The following is a 21,626-nucleotide window of genomic DNA, read 5'->3' as shown; positions in this document are numbered from 1 at the left end:
TTCTTGCTGCGAGGCAACAGTGCTACCAACTGCACCACCCTGCTACTCTGCTACATTTCTTACCAAATACACAGTTTTTGAAATAAAGTATGAAAAAAATCTGACTAATTTCATATTTGTTTCCGGGGGCGAGGTAGAATATTCTTTTGAAGTACTGGTGATTTTGATCAAACTAATCCAGCCTTAAAATATGATATGATGAGTATCTATACTCAAATTCATACATTATACATGTCGGCAAACCCAACTTCTGTCCACATTTAAGCAGTGAAAGACCACTGACTGATTTGCGGTGTAGCCTACTCTTGATTCTGATTTTATTCTTTAAAAAAATAAATCCTTCTTGTGTCTCAACTCTACGTACTAATAGCAGCAAAAGCTGGTGAAGTGGTGGTGAGGTGGGATACATCACATGGGAAAAGTGATTTCAGTCTATTCTCTCTATGCTCAAGAAGCCATTGAGAAAAGCCACCACTGACAAAATGACTCAGGTGTCCAGATAATACCACAAACCTGTGTTGAACATGTCTTGCAGAAGACTTTGAATCCCGTCGGGCTGAAAACAGGATCTTTAAAACAGTCAGTGCATTCTTGCTCAGCCACATTTCCACATAGCATGCACGACTGAGGACCTGAAACATACATTACGTGATATATTTAATGAGTGAAATCCTGGAGGTACATGTGTGCTTAAAAAGGATATGTGTGGTTAACAGTACCTTCGGAGAGGAGGTCAGTGATGTCCACCTCCAGAGAGGGAATAATTTTGTCAAACATCTTAAATTTCTTCCCAAAACGAGGCATCTGGAGGATGAGGCAGGATGGCACCTGCAAGTTCAAGACAAAAAAAATAAGAAGATCCCACAACACAGACACCACTAAAATGATCAGAGTTCTACCGGAAAAAAACTATCCAACACTGCCATCTGCTGAAAAATTAACCATAGAAAGGAAAGGTATTAGATCAATAAAAGTTGAATGAAAAAAATGCTGGATTGATCGCTACAGAAAAATCATTTATTTATGTTATTTTATTTTTTTACTAAAATATCAAAGTGTCAAAGATAGTTTCACATTATTATAACAAATCATAACGTATTTTTTTCAAAACCAACTAGTAAGCTTACCACCTGCACTGCTGTGGAACATCGATAATCACAGATCAGGAATTGTTATAATTGTTTTGATTGCAGTGTTTGTGAAGCATCACATCACTGCTAACTGTTACATAAAATAACAAAAGTAAAAGTACTCTTCTGCAGTTTTTTGACTAAAAAAACAAAGGGATCTCACCTCTGCCAGCTTTAATCCTGCACTGTGGAAGGAATGTTCCAGTAGCTGCTGGACAGTGGGCAGAACCAGGCTGTGATTCTGGTCCAGGAAGATCTGATAGCAGTAACTCTCCTGCACTTTACCACCAGCTGAACTAAATGAGAAAAAACAAGACAAAAAAAAAGACTAAGTCTATTTCATAAGGTAGTGCCAAATAATTCAAGCTATATATTGGTGAGGAATATTGAACAGCAACTAAACGTACAGTTTCAACAGAGGGTCCAGGGCAAGAATGTGGTGCATGATGACAATAAGGAACTCCTCTGGATCTGAAAAATAAACTTTACAATGAATGTTCACTTTAAACCAAACAAGCAAGTAATTTGTATTAAAGCTTCCAGAGTCGCCTGACCCTTCTCATCTGTGGTGAAAGAGTGACTATAGCCATGTTTCTGCAGCTGCTGCCGGAGCTTCATGATGTGCCGTCCCTCCACAAAGCCCTTACTGCAAACAACACAGACAACAAAACACAACACACAACACAGCCTAGCCTGAGTGATAAAATAATGACATGTGCCTCTGTTAGACTCTTCATCAACAGCCACAAGAAAAGTGTTCAAAAAAATGTTTTCACTTAAATGCATGAAATACAAATCACCATGAAAGTACTTTGTGAAAATGCAAAGTTCAGTTCCACGGACAAATCCCAAGCATGCAGCGTAGCATATCACTTGATAAGGGAGACCCTCGCCTTCTGTTGTTCTCCTCTTGGTCTCCATGCAAGTCATCCCAGTCACCTTCTGTGCATTAGTGTCTGACTTGCTTTCTTTATTTAATGTTTATTAAGGTAAGATATTTGCTTTATCCTTATTTATTTATGTATGTAAATGTATTTATTTGTGTGTTCATGCTGCTGTGACATAAAATGTCTTAAGTGGTTAGATTCAATGTCAATCTTTTTTCTGCTGGTCTATATTAAAATAGGCAATTCAAAAGAAAACTATTTTTAAAAATTATTGTTTATATATGTATATATAAATTATTTTTCATTATCATGGTTTTATTAAGATAAAATTATAAACTTATATATTGTCCATCCTTAACACATGTTTTGCATCACACAAATATTTCGAAGCACACACCTGCGGAGGGGGTTGACAATATCATGGAGCAGAGTTTTCTGGATTGGGGCATCCTGAGGTGCTGTTGATTTGAACAGCATGGAGTCCAACACAGAGGAGCAAGTAAACAAACTGAAAGCAAAGAAAGAAACATAAATTTGACATGAAAAACTACAATATGCACTCCAACATGATGGGAGTTTAAAACTGGATTTTTTTTCTCACAAGAATGTATGTTTTGAACATACAGCTGGAATATATATACCATGGTGGGAACAGGACTGACAACTGTGTCTATATAATAACTATCTCTTAATCGCAATATACTCTGGTGGTTAGCAGTGTTGCAGGTAGATGGTCCAGGGTTTGATTCTATTTCTCTGTGTAGTTTATGTGTTGTCCCTGTGCTTGCATGTATTTTCTCTTGGTGTCCACCCGGAGATCATAAAATACAGCGGTAGGTTGTAAGAAAACAATGCACAGATGTTACAGCTATGGCACATGTCATTTTAATTGCCACTGTCTAAGAACAACAGATCTGAGGTAAAGATGTCTCGTTTTGTTAAATGCTGTCCTCTCTCCTCGTGCCTCTTTCTCAACTCCTCCACTCACATCTCTGATTAGAGGGACTACGGCAAGAGGAGAGGCAGCGACAAAAGGAAGGATGTACAAACTTAAAAATGAGAAGAAGGGATATTATTTATCATCACATGTTCATCGTCCTGACCTGAAGAGGGCAGAGTCCATGTAGCACGAGTTACAGTGCCCTTGAATGCCCTTCATTCGTCCAAGCAGAAACTGGTTAACCTGCTCTGTGCTGAGAGGAAGAACAGTCTCTGGTGTTCCTGTGCTGTGTTCTGTCTCTCCCTCTGAAGTAAAACACAAACCGATAAATTGTAATGTATGTACACACAGAAATATCATATCACACAACATAACACATTAAACAATAGGCAGTAGAATTGTATGTACAATATGTATGCAGCTAACAATACTTCTAAAAACAATATGTTTACTGTACATACAATGTCTCTTTTCTTCCCTTTTAAAATAATAACTGAGGAAAAAATAAAAAAGTATTTTCAAATAAGTGGGCAGGAAGCCATGCTGACAACAGAACCACTACACCCACAAGGGGGCACTAATTATGTCCCTGACCAAAGTTGCCTTCTCTTCACAAATACACTGTTTTCAGGAAAAACAATCCCTTCTGAACAAGGAGTTTCTCAAGACTGCTCAGAAGTTAGCTGGTCAATCCTGTACAAACCTTTGTCTTCCAGTACTGCCATCTTGTCCATGTGATTGGCTGACATGCTCTGAAAGCGTGAGTCAGGACGGCAGGAACTCAGCTTCACAAACAGAGCTCTTTTGGAAGGACATATGAAATAACGCTCATTTTTAAAAGTACCATCACTCACTCCTTTGTCTTCTTCCTGCAGGTGGAAATACAGACTGATTAGACTGAGGACCGAAATTTAACCAGAGAACCCCTTAACAGTATAATTTCAGAGGAATTCAGTTGCCTCTCACTCATGCAGATATAGTGCAAATGTTTTTACATAGGGTCAAACCATATTTGCAAAACTACACAAATTAGTTTGTGATGAATATTGCAGAATTGTGGCAAGGCACTTCATAGTCTTGAATCTGCACCATATTATTTGCATTATATCACTATACAACTGTACAACATCACTTAAATGTAAAATGATTCTACATTGTATTACCTTTCAATAATTGCTTCACTTCTATTTGCTCAAAAGTAAAATTAAAAAAAACAAAAATTGTATATATCTAGTATATTTTAAATAAAGTCTCACAAATTCTGCAGAGCAGGAGTCATCTTCTTAGCCAGCATTTTGGTATATCGACAGGCATTTATGGTGCACCCATAAATATCATCTCTCCAACACCTTCTGCACTCATGCAGCCCCATAACATCACTCTTGCATTTCTGTGTTGTATTGTCAGGGCTAGGCATTAATTGCGATAGTTCTGGCCAGGGTTATGTCAGACATGTTGGACCCCAGCACAGCAAACAAATTTTTCTTCTTTGTCTTTAGCTCATCAGACCAGAATGTGCTCCCAGCTCCCTTTGCTAACTGTGAAACAGTGACCTGTCTGTTTTTATATAGTAGAATAGTGGTACTATGGCTCATTCTATACCTTCTGATTTCTTTTTAGTTGGTCACTGGTCTTTCTGTATTATTTTTGTTTGGTAATACATATAAGTAATTTTCTAATCATGTTCATACAGTTAGACTAATTGGAAAACATAATTGTACTCAGTTTATTTTCAACAATCATGTTTTCTAACTTGTGTGTCAGTGATCACAAGTGTATTAATCTTTGTCGGACCGAGTTTGTATATTATTCAATACAGTCTCTGTAAAGTATTTGATTTTGATTGTTTGTAAGAGAAAATACACTACTGTTAGACTTAGGAAAAATTAAATTATTCAGCGTTGACTCAATTTTGAATCATTTGTCACTTAAGTGATATTACACTTCTCTTCTATAGTGTATCAGTACAAAAATTACCAGCTCTAGTCCGACCATGGTTTCCTTTCGGTTAGGCAGAGTGCCCATCCAGCGGATAATTCCATATGAATTGCCTTCACCCAAGGTCACCTCTACCACAGAGTTCAAACTCAGACCCATACACGGATCATCAGTGTCTGCCAGCACCAGGGGCATATCGACGTCCATGCTCTCTGGCTCTGCAATGAAGAATACATTTGGGTAAGATGTATTACGAATGTAACAAACAAAATTACACACCGTCATGTAAAGAGTTGCTCAAACCTGCAGGCACCTCTCCCTTAGCCACCTGGTCTAGTGGAACTTTAACTTCACCCCCTGTCTTCCCAGTTTCATCTGTGTCCTGAAAGTGCCAAAGAAAAAACTGTGAATGTCATGTAAACTGGCAACGCTGTGCTTAAAGGTTGTTGAAAATTTGTATTTAAATATGAGCATTTGGTTGTAGCAGGGAACTTAAGGGTGAGCAGGAGCTACAGAAAATGGCAACAACACTGTGGCTTACAGCTCAAAAAACTGGCAGTGTAGGTATGAGTATTTTTAAAAAGTGATTCAAGTTATAGGTATATAATGAATGTGGGTTTTAAGGGTAGACTCTTCGCTTTAATTTGAGGGTATTCAAATTCACATCTGAGGAACATAAGTAATTCGACATTGATTTAAAAGCCGTTTTATCGAGAGGTGTAGCCGAATCTCTCATTATTTCTTCATCAAAGCAGGTAAAAGGTCTGATGTGAATTCCAAGCAAACCCAGCAAATACATCAGGAAGACAGTGGGGCCATTAGTAGCGAACACAACAACGGTTTGATACATTCTGAGAAAAACAGAACAGAGCTCAGCAAGATGAAAAGGCCACAGAAGACATCCTTGATTGATGATTGGAGGATCATTTCTACTGTAAAGAAAAAATCCTTCACAGCATCCAGCAAAGTGCAGAATACTCTCCAGGAAGAAGGCATATTTATCTGAGTTTGCTAGAATGCAAAGACTTAATGAGAACATATACAGAGAATTGACCACAAGGTGAAAAGCTTTCATGCCTAAGCTTCAAGAATAGAAAGGCCAGAATAGACTTTGCCACAAACCATATTAAAAAGCCTGTACAGGTCTGTAACAGCATACTTTGGAAAGATGAAGCTAAGTTTAACCTGCACCAGCATGAAGGGAATAAAAAGTATGGTAAAGGCTTGGAACAGCTCATCATCCAAAGTACACATTATCTGTAAAAACACGTAAAGACAGTGTGATTAAATGGGCACTGCGAGGCTCCGTGTCACATAACTGACATCCCAGAACACAGAAGCAGGCAGGATAAAGCAAATTAAGATTTACTTAATTTACTTAATTTACTTATGCTCAAATTTAGTCAAATAAGGCAAAGCTAATTGCACAGTTCTTCACACCACAGCTGAACAATAAACCAAATTATACTGCAAAAGAAAACCAGGAATTTTTCAAGGTAAAAAGTGGAAAATTCAGCAATGTCTGAGTCAGTCAGCTAAACCCAGTGGAGCATGTATTTCACTTGCTGAGGACAAAATGGAGGGCAGACAGATGCATGAACAAATAAAATCAGAAAAAGAAATAACTAAAGGTCTAAGAAAAAGATTACAAAGGAGGACCAGTTCTTTAGTGACTTCCAGACCTCAGGTAGTAATTCCCGCCTAAAGATTATTGGCAAAGTATTAAAGATGATCATTAATTATATTATTTACAATTATGTTAATTTGTCCAATTACAATTGAGTCCCTAATAACAGAGGACTGGGTATAAAAATGGATGGGGTTCTTAAATGTTAAATGTATTTTTGTCCATACCCTTAAATTAAAGCTTAGACTGTGCCCTTCAATTGCAGCTTGATTATTTTCATGTCACATCTATGATCGACAACTGAAAAATAAATAAATACATAAGAAAGAAAGAAAGAAAGAAAGAAAGAAAGAAAGAAAGAAAGAAAGAAAGAAAGAAAGAAAGAAAGAAAGAAAGATTACTAACTGTGGAGATCTGAACAATATGTTGTCCATCCTTTTCCTGGACATCCACCACCATTCCATGGCGACATGTATCATTGATGAAGTATGTAACTCTATCCCCTGGAATTAGCTCTTCTGGTTGTAGCTTTGGGGAGGGGTCAGGATGAGATGGTGCCAAGGGGATGGGGACCAAAGGCCTGACTCTGGAGAATGGGGCAAAAATGCCACAGTTTTTGTCACAGGAGAAAAGCTTCTCAAACCTAAAGGTCCCGTCAGTTTTCCCCTTCTTTCTGTCTGCTCCCTGGAAAAAATCAGAAGCACAGAAGCACATGTGAAATAATCTTACACATATCCTTCATCAGTTCAATAAATCCATCAGGGAAGCAAACTACTAAGAATTTTAAATTAGGTTATAAAACACATAAAAGGCCAGTTTACCTATTTTATCTATAGTGGCACTAGGCGTGCAGATAATATTTTCTTCCTTTACTGACATTTGAAATATCCACTTCTAAGACGTGTTGCCACCTTAGTATAACACAGGTAAATGGAATGTTGTTGTGGTGCTCAAAACTTCTGTGCCTTCAATTTGGTGTAAAATACAGTGTTTTCTCGGAGTGCCATTTCCCTGCACTAGTTTCTACCCATTTCTCCCATAGTTTGGAGTAATGGGGACAATATTTATTCTTGATAGACTAGTATCACAAATGTCTCTTGATGGGTGCAAGAAGTTTTAATGAAAACTGCTCACAGCCACAGGGTCTATGGGGATTATGCACAACTGCTAATACACAAAAACAGTCAGTCCAGCAAGCCACGGAAAAACTCACATTCTATTAGGTCTGACCCCATTGTATTTAAATGTTAACAGACCCATGTATCAGTTTGTACATGGCCTCTAAATGTTTTAATTATGACCCAGTAGAAAAAGAAATACAGGATAACAGTTGCCAATATTTTATGCAGTAGAGCTGCAACAATTAAGTGACTAAAGCTACCAGTTATTAAATGAATCCACTGGTATTTTGATCACTGATTACCTGTTTTGAGTGATTTAAAAAAAAACTTAAAATATTGCAATTGGTAGTAGAGCTGTAACAATTAATCAAGTAATTTTTTTAACTGCTAAGTGATGTAAAATGGAACATTTAACTATTTTGATAATCAATTAATCACTTTGTAATTTTTCAGAAAAAACAAAAACAAAATTGTAGATTCTTAAACCTGAATATTTTCTGGTTTCTTTCTCCTTGATGACAGTACCCTAAATTAACTTTGCATCTTGGGCTTTGGGAAACACTGATAGGCATGTTTCACCATATGCTGACATTTTATAGACTGAACAACTTATTGATTTATTAAAAAAAACAACTGACAGACCTACTTGAAAATAAAAAGTAAAAGTCTGCAGATATGCACATAAAAGCATCAGACAGTCCTCGAGTGCTCTTGTGCACTTGTTACTTTCAGAGTGGGAGCCCTTACACTTGAAGTTCAAATCCATCCGCATGGAGAATGATAAGGCTGAGATGGCTTTGGTTGTGTGTGTGTGTGTGTGTGTGTGTATGTGTGTGTGTTTGTTTGTTTTAACTGAACCAACACTTTGAAGTCGTACCTGTAGTTCAATTCCAAAGAATGTTCCTTTTATGCCAGGGGGACAGATTAGCTCTCCCATGCCTCCAATATAGCGAATGGTGCCTCTCAGCTTTTTTCCGTCTTCCTCCACAGTGACCTCGGTGCCCACGCTGAGTCCCAGTGCTGTTTGGAGAGCGTCTCTCTCTTCAAACCATTTCAGCCTTTCGGTGTCTTCAGCCAGGGCCAGCAGCAGTTCAGCTTCCTTTGCACTGAGCTCCTTTATACTGCTGAACTCTAGGTCATAATCTAACTGCGAACGTGAACCCATGATGAAGACACGCAAATTTATGGGAGAGGGAGATATTTTGAGTTGTGATTTGAGCTTGTAGTCAGACATGTAACATATTTGTCCTGCGTTGATGTGTTGAGAGTATTGAGGGTATTGAGGCTTTTTAGTTATGATGAAGTAGTGGTAGGTAATTGATGCCATGTTGCTGATGCCAGGAGGTACTGTACAGGAATACACACAGTGCGGATACACGAGTGTTAAAACAACAACAATAATCTTGTTACAAATACGGCAACCGACACTGAAGCTAGCTCGCTAACTAGCTACAAAGTTAACATCGTCAACCTAAAATCACAACTAACATTGTTAAGCCTAAACGGTATTTGAATAACTTCAGTCTAGAATAGTTCACAGTGTTTGTCTTACTTTCTCCAACAAGTATCTGGGACAAAGTCATTGTTAATTAACTTTACCTTCACTTACTAAGGAACTTTAGATTCTTCTTTCTGTTGTCTTCACTCTTTTCGCTTGACGACCAACCAGCTGCGTTAAGTTTCACTTCCCCTTTCGTTTCATTTCACATTTCACAGCGGTGTCACAGGTGTAACACTCTTCTCGTTAAAATGACAGTTTATCGCAAAGTTTTTAAACCACACTTTTTTTTTTCAGTGTCCTTTCCGGAGACAGTTTAAAATGTTATGAAGCACAAATCCAGGAAGGTTTTCAAAGTGACGCTGTTCGGCTGTCAGCTCGGCTGGTTCAATGGTGGAAGGTGCAGCCCTCAGTACTGTCTGACAGGCAAGCAGCAGCTTTATCTGAATAAAACATGAGAAGACGAACTCTGCTTCGCTGAAAAACTCTTTTAGTCTCCTTGTACCCAGCGACGGAGCCAAAGTATATGTATAAGTGAGGTCACCTTAATGTAATTTCTTCTTCATGGTAAATCAATGTGGGTCAAATAAACGATTGTTGTACTTATAATTTGTCGATGCAAGGATGGCTGACATTTAAAAGAATGCCATGAGGACTAATATCTAATAAGTTTTTTTATGAAACCCTCAGTTGATTTAAAATAAATATCTGGAATGGTTGTTCCAAGTTATGCCTTTTTAATAGTTGATATCACAACTTAAAATAACATGAGTATTAAGATGTAACTCCAAATCAATGAGCATATGTGTAGCCCTCTAACAGGCCTCACTGCTGGTTGTGTGAGGGTGGCCAGACTTTAGTCTGAGACAGCCGCGGCCACCTCTTGGGTTCTCCCCTACTTGTACCCTGTGTAACATTTGGATAAGTGATTATCGTCTTGTATGCAGCCCACCTCTTCAGCTTGTTGTAGCTGAAGATGGTTCAGTATTGTCTGCTTCATTGTAAGACTGCTTCAGTTGTAGGCTTTGAAATTAGAATTTCTCTGAATAAACAACGCTAAACTACTATCCAAAAATAAGACTAGCACTTTTATATTCAAAGTATCACTTATTCACTCACATTTCAAATAGATACATATTGTGTACTTTCTTATTTACCTCCAGTGGCATCATGCAAGCAGATCATTGAGGTTTTGAGAGATCTTTATTATTGGGATTTTTGCAATGACCCCTGCAATACAGAGGTGAACTGATAAGTAAATGGGAGCAGGTGGCAGAAGGAGGGAGCAGCACTAATGGTCTACATTCAAGACAGTCTTCAGCATCCTTCAGTGTGTATGGGAACTTACAGAAACAAAGTAATTTATTAAAAGGTACTTCAATAATATGTGAGTTTGTACACAGGGCAGCCTTTAAAAATGTTATACAGGTGATCTATGATCTCTGTTCATGGTTCAATCTCCATTTTTATGAATTCTCCTGTAAATCTGCATCAGATTAGTTCAGCACTGTAAATAAATCAGGAAACCAAAGCTGTCCTCCACTAACTGAAACATTTGTACAGATATTATTTGAACAATTGTCACATCCCTAACCAGAAATGTTGGTGATGCTAAATACTGAAAGAATGAGCCCAGTGATAATATACCAGATCTACATATTGTTGGCAGTTTATGATGTGCAATCTCAATGTGTTCAGCCTTTCTGGCTGATTATGATCACCATCAACCACGCATGTATAAATCGATCTTCTAATCATTATATCTAAACAAAAAACAAAAGAACAACAACAACAAAAAAAATGAAATCTCTGTAAATCTACTAAAATCAACAGTTTCTATTAAACGTCCTATTGTTGATTCAACATCTAAACCAATCAGCTGTTAGATCAGGTGAGCACCAGACGTTTCCCATCCCTGCAGGCCATGCAGTCATTAGCGATCAACTGCGGCGTCTGGCTCCTGAAACTGCAGCCGTGTTGTTGTCACGGTTATCGCTGCCTACTTTTGCATTGCGTCAGCGAAGGTCGGGATCAAGTCGGACAGAAATCTAACCAGCATGCACTGTGGGTTGATCTCCGGTGATCGAATCTGCGCAGGTCTGACAGATGTCGAACGAGCCTATTGAAGTCAACGCTGTGGGTTCCGCGTCTGAAAGCTCTTGTGACTGTGATTGGCCAGTATAAAATACGTCATCCTTAAGCGCTTCTCTGTGTCGCTATTTGATGACGAGCTGTTTTCAGTCGTAAACATGGAGGAGAGAGAAGCACTGAAGAGGCAAATTGAACTTTTACAAAGTAAGTCTCTCTTGGTAAATGTCGACAACTGTAATCGTAACTGGCGGCTTAGAAAACATTTTAAGTGTTGTGCTCTTTGAATTCAGAGCTGCTTGTAGGCTGTCAGGCCGCGTTTTAAAATATTTCAACAACGAACTTAAACCGTTAGCTTTTCCACCAAACAAACCACTGTACCTGGTAACCTGTCTAAATAGAGGCGTTAGTGTCAGTAAATAAACGCATTTTAATAAGCAACTACCTTGGTGTTTATGCTGGAATAGGCCGGATTCCTCTGATATTTTAATAGTTCAAACACAGTTGAAAAACAAACTGCATATTCTTGTTTAATTGTTTAACTGCAAGCCATAACGGTAAATAGCCTACGTTTGTAGAAAAAAAAATGTCTTCGCTTGCAAATGCTGCTATTTATCTATAGGGCACAAAGATATAGTCATTCTCACATTGGTGACCCAGAAAGAATACCAAGTGTCTGAGTAAGTACCACCACAATTTGCCAGAGAAGCTTCAAAACTCATTGACTTTCATCAATCCATCATTAAAAAAATTACATGCACATATGGTTCTCAGGTCCCGCAGGATCCTACATTTGAACCAACCATGGACCAAATTTGGCACAGTTAATCTAAAATTTTGATGATAGCTTTTAATGATAGACTTTTGTCTGAAAGTGACAGGTCTGTACTTTCTGTAGCTGCTTTTTCACTTCCAGTTGACCTGATCATATTATTTGTTTCAGGTTTTATTTTATGTATTTAAAGTCCTTTTCAGGCATGGTATACATAACATTACTGTTTAATCAGTCTGTTAAAGTAAAAGAAGTCTGTTACTCAGACATGAGTCACATTTATGTTAATACATTACTGCTTCATTTAGACATAACCAACACAGTGATAGAGAAAGCCAAGTTACACACAGGGTATTTGTCAAACGTGAAATTTGGCAGAATATCAAGTAATATGTAGTACATTGTAATGCACTAATAAAGAAAAAACTAAATCTAAACTAATAGCAAACGTATGAAACTGTCACACTGTAGTTTATTTATGGTTTCCTAAATCCTAAAAAATCTGTCCATGTGTGATGATAATCTAACTACTACTTTACCAAAAATAAAATCAAAATATCCCGACAGCTGTGATGGAGCTCAGAACTCAGCCTGAGGACAGCTGCTATGTATCAAATCATGACCTGCAGGTAGTAAACTGTGACTCTGTGTGCGACACCTCACCTGTCTGATATGAAGACAACTACACAGACTTGTGACATGTTAGAAGATCCTGATCCATCAAGTCTTTATGTCAGAGATAATTGTAGTTACCCCTGTGGTAAAACAACATTCACCACAGTGGTTTCTGATGAAATAGCATTTTCCTGAATTATATTACCTCATATGGTGAGAGTGAAAAACACAGGCTCATTTCTTGCTTCAAGACATCACATACTTGTAGAAGACACAAAAATAGAACTCCAATGTCAAAGAGTGTCACTTTTGCTCATAGACAGCAGTTAGTTAGTGATGAATTCGAAACATAACAGGAATTACAAGAAAAAAAATGCTTGAAGTTGGTCAATGCATCCTCTAAAGAGGTAAAGCCCAAATTCAGGTGGAAACCAATTATACTTGCTGTGTAGAGGGTGCTGTAAGTTTATTTACCTCTATCGGGATGAAGTTTTACCTCCTTTGATTGTGGAGGCTCAGTTACTCTGACTATCTATATATTCCAAAACACAACATTTACACAGCATAAACTTTATTCAAAAGTGAGTCCTTGTCTCTTACATGGAAGTAGTGACGATCTCTCTCCTCACTTACTGAGGGGTTGTTGTTTTTTTGCAGAAAAGAACTGGTGACAGAATTTTGATTGGCTTATCCAGAGGAACAGGGACACTAACTGCAAAAAGATGTAGTTATCGTGCTTTTTTAAATGGAATATTTTGATGTTTTCATCACCACAAGCTAGCTGCCTTTAATATCTAGACTAAACTAGAACTGTTTAGATGACTAAATACCTCTAAAGGAAAGCAATAAATATGTTTTGTTGGTTGAACTTGATATGATTTTTAATTACTTGTGTTTGTCCGTTAATCTGCAAATGATTACAAACCCAAATCACGCCTATTTTTTCAATTCACAGATCTCATCAATAAACATAAGAGCATCCACGGTGACGCACCATTTACAGGAACTGAGCAGAGGCGTCCAGAAGCTTCAACATCAGCCCGAGGCAGAGGTCAAAGCACATCTGTTTTCCATCCTCACAGCTCTTCAGGAACACTATATTATCCTCAGAGCAGAGGAAGTTGGAAGAAAACATACTCACTGAAAAATAAGAGCCCGCAGTCCTCTGTTGGACATCCTTCAGCTTCTACCTCCTCCTCCTCCTCCTCCTCCTCCTCCTCCTCCTCCACTGTTCACCAGTCTACTTCCCAGTGTACAACTCACAGCACCTCACTGCCCAGTCACAGCAGAGGAAAAGAGGGGGATGTCACTTTATCATCAGAGGTTGCTCAACAGAAGAAAAAGGGACACTTAAACAGCAAAAACACGAATACTCTTGGAAAACTTGGTGCAGTGGTGTCTCAGGATGAAAATGAAAAACAAGCTTCAAGTTCAGCAGGGACTAGTGTGCAATGTGAAATTCTACACAGACACTCTCAAGAATTTCAGCATGGGGCTGAAAACAGACATGTAGTCCTATCAGGAAAAACTATTAATTCTTCAGTCGTGCCATCATCACTCACAGTGAACACCTCAACCAGTTTGCAGAGCAGCTCCCAAGTACAGGTTCAACCTTCCCAGACCAGCAAAACCTCCACTGCAACGAAACAGAGTATTACTACCACAACTCCAGCAGTTCTCACAGCTGGAAATACCACACCAGCTTTTTCTGCTCCGTCAAGAGTATTGAAACCACCTTCCCTTAACCCCTCGTCTCAGAACAGCCAGGCCCAAATTAGGGCATCTTTTTTGAAAAAGTCAAAGTTCACATGGGTAAAAAGCCAGGACATTTCCTCCATTGCAGGTAAAGCTGTGATTGTTGCCCCAACATCAGTCTTAAAGGCTGGAGCTGCCAGTGGTAGTCCCTCAGTCAGTAAGAGAATCCCAGCTAAAAAGGTACCTCGAAAGCTCAGCCCAGTCAATGTAGCCCACAAGACCTCAAAGTACAAATGGATCTCCTCTGCTGGAGCCCAAGCTAAGACATCTCGAAAGTCTCTATCTCCCAAAGCTTTGACTCTTGCTCAGAGAGTCCTGGAGAAGGGAGATGCCACCAAGAGACTTAGGCCAAGTGCTTCTCCTTCTGCAAAATTGAAAAAGGGAATTGCAGGCTGCTCTACCAGTTCTCCACTTAGTAGCCGTTACTGTTGGAAGGCTGGGTGTCAGAGTACCTCTATGGTAGCGACAGAAGGGGCCACAGTGGCCCGTTGTAGATCTGCCTTCCACTGGACTGCAGAGAAAAGCAACAAAGGAATAAAAGCAGGGCTTGTTGTTTCCCCAACTTTACCTCAGCGTGCCTCCTTGTCGTCTTCGCCTGGAGGATTCAAGCTCCGCAGCAGGATGAAAATCATCAGAAAGTCTGCTAGCAGGTAAGTAACTGCAACATGCAGATGATCTGATGTACTTTCGTCCAGACCTGTTTCTGCACTGACGGACACCTAGAATGCACTTTTCAGTCTATTACCAGAAGGTGGCAGCAAAGTACTTTCTGTCCCATGTTAGACTGCTGTTTGTTTATACATTGATTTAAATACATTTGAGGGGGTTAGAGCCAAAGTGGGCCAAACCACATTTACTAGTTTTACAAAAAAAATGAGGTCAAAATTTGGTGTTGTTAAAAACAATCGTGGTTGTTGAAGGAGTCATCATATGCATCCAAAGATGTTTCAACACTGTCCAGAGATAGAGACAGCTACTTTGTGATGACTAATTTGAATTTGAATTTTGCCTTTCCTTTTGCTGAGTGCCAAAGCAGGCTATACCACATTTTCTACTTTTTGAAAAAAAAGTAATAAAAGAAATTTAAGGTTTGTCTTGCTAAACAGCATTGAAGAGTTTGCATGGATCATCATACGGAACTAGAGATATTTTTGAAGACCATGGCGTAGTAATAGATGTTTGGCGGTGGTTAATTAAGTTTTTAGTTTACCTTATCGTAGCTACAAGTTGAGTTTACACGGGGATTGAGGTCGTGCTGTCCGGCATCTTGAATCGCAAACACATGCAACTACCTGTGCCCGCGATATAATAGTCAGCAATTCCTGTGGCTTGGCCCAGCTTGGCACTAAATTTTCATGCCAAAGCCATTATGGGCCAAACTTCAACGTTGCATTGTGACATTACTAGTGGCCTGCTGGTTGGAGCACTTTGCCATGAACTTGTGGAACATAAACACTGATCAAAAAAAACATCAAATTCAACTTTAGATTTTTTGTGGTTTGGTCTACTTTGGCACTGAACCCCTCCATTTTCTCTATTGTTTCCATGATAGTAAATCCCAATGTCTTACTGATTTGTACTCTTTGCCCCCTGCATTGTGACCGCAGTGGCAGTGGGTCAGAGAGGGGGAGCAGCCTGTCAACTGTAAAGTACTCCCAACGGGGCCGGATACACACCTTCACCAGGAGTCCCATGGGAGTTAAGAGGACACCCTCCAGGGAACTTGTGTCTTTTGGTAGACACAAGTTGAGGCGTCTTTCTCCCACCTTATCAAGGACAAGTAAGAAGCACACACTACAGATAAAAGTACAAAATAGATACACTGTTTTTGCCAAGAGTTTGTCTAATTGCTCTAAATGCTTAACGAAATATTTTACACACTTTGTTAGTGACTTGCTTATGACACAGTCTTGCCATCGGTGTGACTGGGTTTTTTAATTTTTATTTTGATGCTTCCAGTTGCATGACCAATGCAATAGTTATCATACATGCAAGTGGACAGTACATCAGTTGATTTATAATGCAGGATAATGCTCTAAAAAACTAAGACTTAGTGTAAACTGATAACAAGCTTTAATAAACTGTTCAAATCATAAATACATTTGTCTATTTATGATGTCCTAAACGCTAATCTTAGTCAATGTGTGACGATCTAACTTTACCAGCCGTTAAATTGAAATATCCCAACAGCTGTGATGGAGCTCAGGACTCAACCTGAGGACAGCTGCTTTGTAACAAATGACTTAACTAGAGCTGATAAACTGTGACTCTGTGTATGACAGCTCAGATGTGTGAGGTGAAGTACACCGACTTGGGACTTTCTATAAGATCCTAGTCAGTCCTGCCGCCAAGTCAGGGATAATTTAAAATTTTGAATCATGAGTGAAGTTACTGCTGTTTTTCCAAATGTGTAAATTTGCGAAACTCTTTTGGAGAGCTCATTTGAATCCTGCTGCTGTGTGATGCTGCAGGTGTTTATTAAACTCAGAGGAAAGACTCCTACAAACAACTGGAAGTAACAAACTAAACCTCAGCTTCTGTGAATGTTTTGTCAAAACCTGGATTGGCTACAGTATTGGTGAGTCTTATTAATCTGACCTGTTGCAGACTCTGTCTGTCTTGCTTTCAGTAAAGAAAAAAGTCCAAAAGGGGCATGAGTCAGCCTTTCAAAAAAATGTCTTTGGATTCTCCCTTGGTTCTTTGCTTGATTAGTTTATTAGTTTTTATGGTTTTATTTAGTTTTGTGTCTTTATTTACAGTGTCTCCCCTCAGTGCTTCTCATTTTAGTAGTGTACAGTTTTCTATGTACTAAATGTCTTCGTGAATTGGTTCTACAGTTAGTTTTTAAGAAATCATGGTATTTTGCAATTTTGATCAAAAACAATATGTTAAAATAATGTGCTGAGAGTTCAGTCAACCTGTGGTTTTGACAGTATTTTTTCCCAAAATCTTTCTGATCTATTTTTACAGCCATCCAAAATGTATTGTTTGTACCCATTTAATTTTGTGGGTATTATAGGTCGTATATTATAGGCCAACAGCACATTCAATAATGCATGCTGATTTCCTTACTTCCTTTTTTTTCTTAAAATTTTTCCAGTGTGAGCACACTATGGACTTATAGACAGCCTATAACTGGTATCTAGTGCGGAATTAGTATAAAACCGTTAAGCAATTGGCCCTCCAGCTGTTACTCTAACAGCAACGATTACAGCTATCTCCAGCAGAGGGCAGCAGCTCACATCCATGTCCTCCTAGACCTAGAGGCTTTGTTTTTCCTGCTGTCACGGGAGATGTGTATAGAGGTGGGGGTGGGGGTTAATTGATTGCCCAATTCAGCCGTGATGGCGAACAAGTGCCGATAGCGGGTAATTTGCAGAGGTGGAGGCAGGCAGTGCCACTGCTATCAAGCCCTGGCACCACTCTCCCTCCAGTAGATAAAAAGGAGCTAATGCATAATTATCCTTTTGCAAATTGGATTGTTTTAACGAACTGTAGAATATAGGCCTAACCTGATGGAAAGCAATCATTGTTTTTACAGCCCCCCTCACTCCCTCTCTGTCTCCCCCTCCCTCCCTCCACTTGCCCCTCCAACCCTCCGGTCATTCTTTGCGTACCCTACACGGCTCATGCCCATCTTGGTGTAATCTCCCATACTCAATGGAGTCAGAAGACATTAGAAAAGCCATCACTATTAACATTAGGCTTTATTCGTATCCATGGCTCTGTGGCTATCAGTACACTTCTCTTTTTGGGATTTTTTAACCCAACTTTATGTATGCTTCCTGACACCTCCTAAAGCTTTTCTCCCCTCTCTTCGTCCTCATCTTCTTTTCATGTTTTTTTATGTCATCCGAAGAAACGGAATAGCTTATAGCAAGAACAAATGCGTCTCTAATTAAAGACAGGCATTCAGAATCGGAGACACAGAAAAGGTGGAGCAGGGGTGAGTGCAGAGGAAGATGGAGTGAGGAAAGCTGCTCTTAGCCGTCTGTGCCTCTGATAAGAGCTGCTAATAAAGAGCAAATTGAATTACTAATGATGTGAAGCAGAGTCCCTATAGATGAGCCCGTTAAAAACCAACCTTATGACCACTCACACATGCATGATAATACACTCGCAAACAATGTTTCTTAATTTCCTCCTCAATGACTGGTTTTAGCCTTCCTGTCCACGTTAAGGGCCGGTGTTTTCTAAGGTGCTTGGTTATCTCTGGTTTAATTTAAAGAGGGCATACACCTAAGTAAGCAGTTAGGGCTGTAATGAATCGACGTGTGCATGCGTGCATGTGCAGGCGTGCTTGCATTCACCCACAGACAGCCATGTAGCCCAGATAATCTAATAAAGCAGAAAAATGTCAGGAATGGACAGAACACAGAGAGAAAGAGTGCTGAGCTGTGCTGCTTCAGGCCCCATGTGACAGGCTTCTGGAGCGTTTTAGGTCTCTATCTCACTCCAGTTTCTTTCACCCCACACCATTTTTCATCCAGTCCTGCTCAGTCTTTTTCCTCGCTGTTCCTGTCTTCACTGTTCTGTTAATGTGCTTTGTGTGTTTTGTTTTTTTAAGCCCAGCACTGCATGTCATTTTGCAGACTGCAAGCATATTAGGTCTGACCTGTGTGATGAAGTCATGATAGTTAATCAGACTTTTAGAATTCAGATTTGTACTTTGTACATGAACAAGTGATCAGAAAAAGCATTTTAACAAGACATCGAAGCATCAATGTCTTGTAATAGCTCTTGGCTTTATTTGTATAACAAATAATTCCTGTGACCAATTAGTCCCAGTTCTTAGTAAAAATTACTGGCACAGAGTGGGGAAGAACTCTAAATCTCAAGGTAATGGCTCTAAATATTGTTGCATGTCCATTCATGCCCCAAAAATATACAGGTAACTAGCTTCCAAGAAAGAAAATTACCAGTTTCATGTGAGAGGTTGTAAGGAATTGTTATTTTCAAAAATTAACATCAATCTATCAAAATAGCTGACAATAATTTTTTTCTGCTGTTCAACAAATCACGTAATCAACTAGTCATTTCAGTTCATGGTTTGAAAACAGGTGGTACATTTTGGACTGCTCACTTGAAGCGTGTAATTAGGCATCAGAGTGTACTGTGTATACTGATCAACAGATCCACATTAAAACCACCTGCCTACTTTTGTGTGTCCTCCTCTTGCTCCTGATAAAGCTCATGGACCTGGGAACTCAGGGTATTGTGTGGTGTCTGGCATCAGCATGTTGGCAGCAGATCCTTTAGGTGCTGTATGTATTGGGGTGGGGCCTCTGTGGATCAGGTTGTCTCCTGCAAATCCCACAGATGCTCAGCTGGGTTGGGATCTGGGGAGATTGGCGGTTGGGCCAATGCCTTCATCTTACTGTCATGTTCCTCAAGCTGCTTCTGAGCAGTTTTCTGATATCGTGTGCATGGTCCTGCTGGGGGAGGTCGCTGCTGTCAGGGAGTGCCATTGTTATGGGACTGGTGTGTTTGCTCTGGTATGGTTTCGTTAGGTTGTATATCATCAAAAACATCAAGAAGTTCTTGGCCTCACCTACAAGCAAGGGGTGTAACTTCCATTTGGGGGCATAACTGTGAAACAAAAACTTAAATTTTTAAAACAATCAAAGAAATTAGGACAGGAAAGTTTTGAGCTAGTGTGTGATTGCTCCAGTACAATGCACGGGTCCACCAACCACAGGTGGAAGCAGCCAAATGTGGCTTTAAACTGTGCCGACGCTACCTGTGCTGACTGCCACTTGTGCTGTGTGGACAGGCACACATGCATCTGTAGTGACTCAGTGTGATTTAGACCAAGCAGTAGCTCTTTTTTTATTTGAACCTTGATCACATTTCATTTTTTGACCTGTAATTATGGAAACATACACCCACTTATGCAGCCCTTTGTGTTTTTTATGTACCACCATATTCAAAATGAACACCTGACAACATCTTATTTCTCTAAATTACTAGTCAGATGTGGATGTATATATTGGCTACCAAAGTTGCTTATTTCAGTTAGTGTCAAACTCTGTTTAATGCAAATCAGACAATGCACTTGTGCACATTCTCACAAACAGGGTCAGATTGTTGAATTGTTTGTGCGTTGTAGTAGAAGTGGCCTTCTTACAGTGGCAGCACTGCTACCTTTGCTCTCTCAGCATCAGCTTACCAACATTCTGCCCCTCTGCACCCCCCGACACCATGGAGCCCATTACCACCACAAAAGAATCTTCCCTTCTCACCCTCCTTCTACAGGGATCCTGTTACCGTGCCTACAGTGATCCCATTTATTTCGCCCATAAATCATATGTACTGCTCTGCCATGAGGCCCTGCTCTCACTGACATTTTCCACTTTCTCCAGTGATATGCATGTACACGCTACTGTATGTATGAACACATGCAAACGGAGATGGGATGCAATCAATGGCCACTGACTTTACAGTGTTGTGTAGTCCTGGGTAATAAGGTGCACAACCTGAATTGAATTCAGTTGAATTTTATCTATGTAGTGCCAAACCATAACTAGGGTTGGGCATCAAGAACCAGTTCTAAGTCAGAAAATTCCAATTTTAAAGGAATCCTTAAATTCTAATTTTGATTCTGCTTTGATTTCTAAACAAATGCCACTCTCTAGTTTCAAATAAACTATGTACCCAAAACACCGGCTGTTTATCTGCCACTAACCATTTGCGCCATTAGTCATTTGAATGCACTTGCACTTGTAGGTCTAGCATTGGTCTATTAGTCTACTCAGCTGTTGAGAGTTAATTAGCAAGTCGTCCATGCTTGAAGTTTGGCGAACACATTTATTTCATCTGGCTTCTTTGGTAAATATATCTGGGTACCATCTGCAGTGCAGTTAGAAATTATGCAGTGCTTCCTAATAATATTTCTAAGGGCAACATGTATAACATAAATAGTATCAGTCCTGATACGGAACCTTGTGGAACTCCATGACTTATTCTAGTGTGCATGATAACCCATGTGGAATCTATATGGTTCCTTTGAATCTGACATTCTGATGTTCCAGTCTCTTAAATATAAAGATCTGTGATCTCTAGTGTCAAATGCAGCACTGAGATCAAGCAGCAGTAGTACTTTCACTAGTGTAGTTTCTGTGCTAAGATGTACTCTAAATCCTGACTAAAAGTCTTTAAACACATCATTTTAGTGTAGCTGGTCAGATAATTGATTTGCAATAGCCTCTTTAAGTATTTTAGAAATAAAGGGGAGGCTGAATATTGGTCTGTCGTT

At 39.4% G+C, this 21,626-nt stretch overlaps 2 protein-coding genes across 2 annotated transcripts in view; one reads left to right on the top strand and one right to left on the bottom strand.

The window, feature by feature from the left end:
• Window positions 1–9,528, bottom strand: part of cyldl (cylindromatosis (turban tumor syndrome), like) — a 14,359-nt gene extending 4,831 nt beyond the window's left edge. Inside the window, exons 1-13 of the mRNA XM_008281797.1 lie at window positions 9,243–9,528; window positions 8,521–8,990; window positions 6,928–7,206; window positions 5,199–5,277; window positions 4,935–5,113; window positions 3,661–3,826; window positions 3,121–3,262; window positions 2,415–2,525; window positions 1,685–1,776; window positions 1,538–1,601; window positions 1,294–1,426; window positions 720–828; window positions 514–632 (exon numbers count right to left, since the gene is read on the bottom strand). Of these exons, the coding sequence (XP_008280019.1) occupies window positions 514–632; window positions 720–828; window positions 1,294–1,426; window positions 1,538–1,601; window positions 1,685–1,776; window positions 2,415–2,525; window positions 3,121–3,262; window positions 3,661–3,826; window positions 4,935–5,113; window positions 5,199–5,277; window positions 6,928–7,206; window positions 8,521–8,970 (1,923 nt within the window). The 5' untranslated portion in view covers window positions 8,971–8,990; window positions 9,243–9,528. The remainder of the gene's footprint in view (window positions 1–513; window positions 633–719; window positions 829–1,293; window positions 1,427–1,537; window positions 1,602–1,684; window positions 1,777–2,414; window positions 2,526–3,120; window positions 3,263–3,660; window positions 3,827–4,934; window positions 5,114–5,198; window positions 5,278–6,927; window positions 7,207–8,520; window positions 8,991–9,242) is intronic.
• Window positions 9,529–11,390: 1,862 nt separating this feature from the next.
• zc3h3 (zinc finger CCCH-type containing 3) overlaps window positions 11,391–21,626 on the top strand; it is a 74,753-nt gene continuing 64,517 nt past the window's right edge. The window contains exons 1-3 of the mRNA XM_008281796.1: window positions 11,391–11,436; window positions 13,572–15,021; window positions 15,979–16,151. Of these exons, the coding sequence (XP_008280018.1) occupies window positions 11,391–11,436; window positions 13,572–15,021; window positions 15,979–16,151 (1,669 nt within the window). The remainder of the gene's footprint in view (window positions 11,437–13,571; window positions 15,022–15,978; window positions 16,152–21,626) is intronic.

Source organism: Stegastes partitus, unplaced genomic scaffold (assembly GCF_000690725.1).
Source record: "Stegastes partitus isolate 25-593 unplaced genomic scaffold, Stegastes_partitus-1.0.2 Scaffold245, whole genome shotgun sequence".
Classification (NCBI taxonomy): Eukaryota; Metazoa; Chordata; class Actinopteri; family Pomacentridae; genus Stegastes; species Stegastes partitus.
This window is presented reverse-complemented; position numbering and strand designations above follow the sequence as displayed.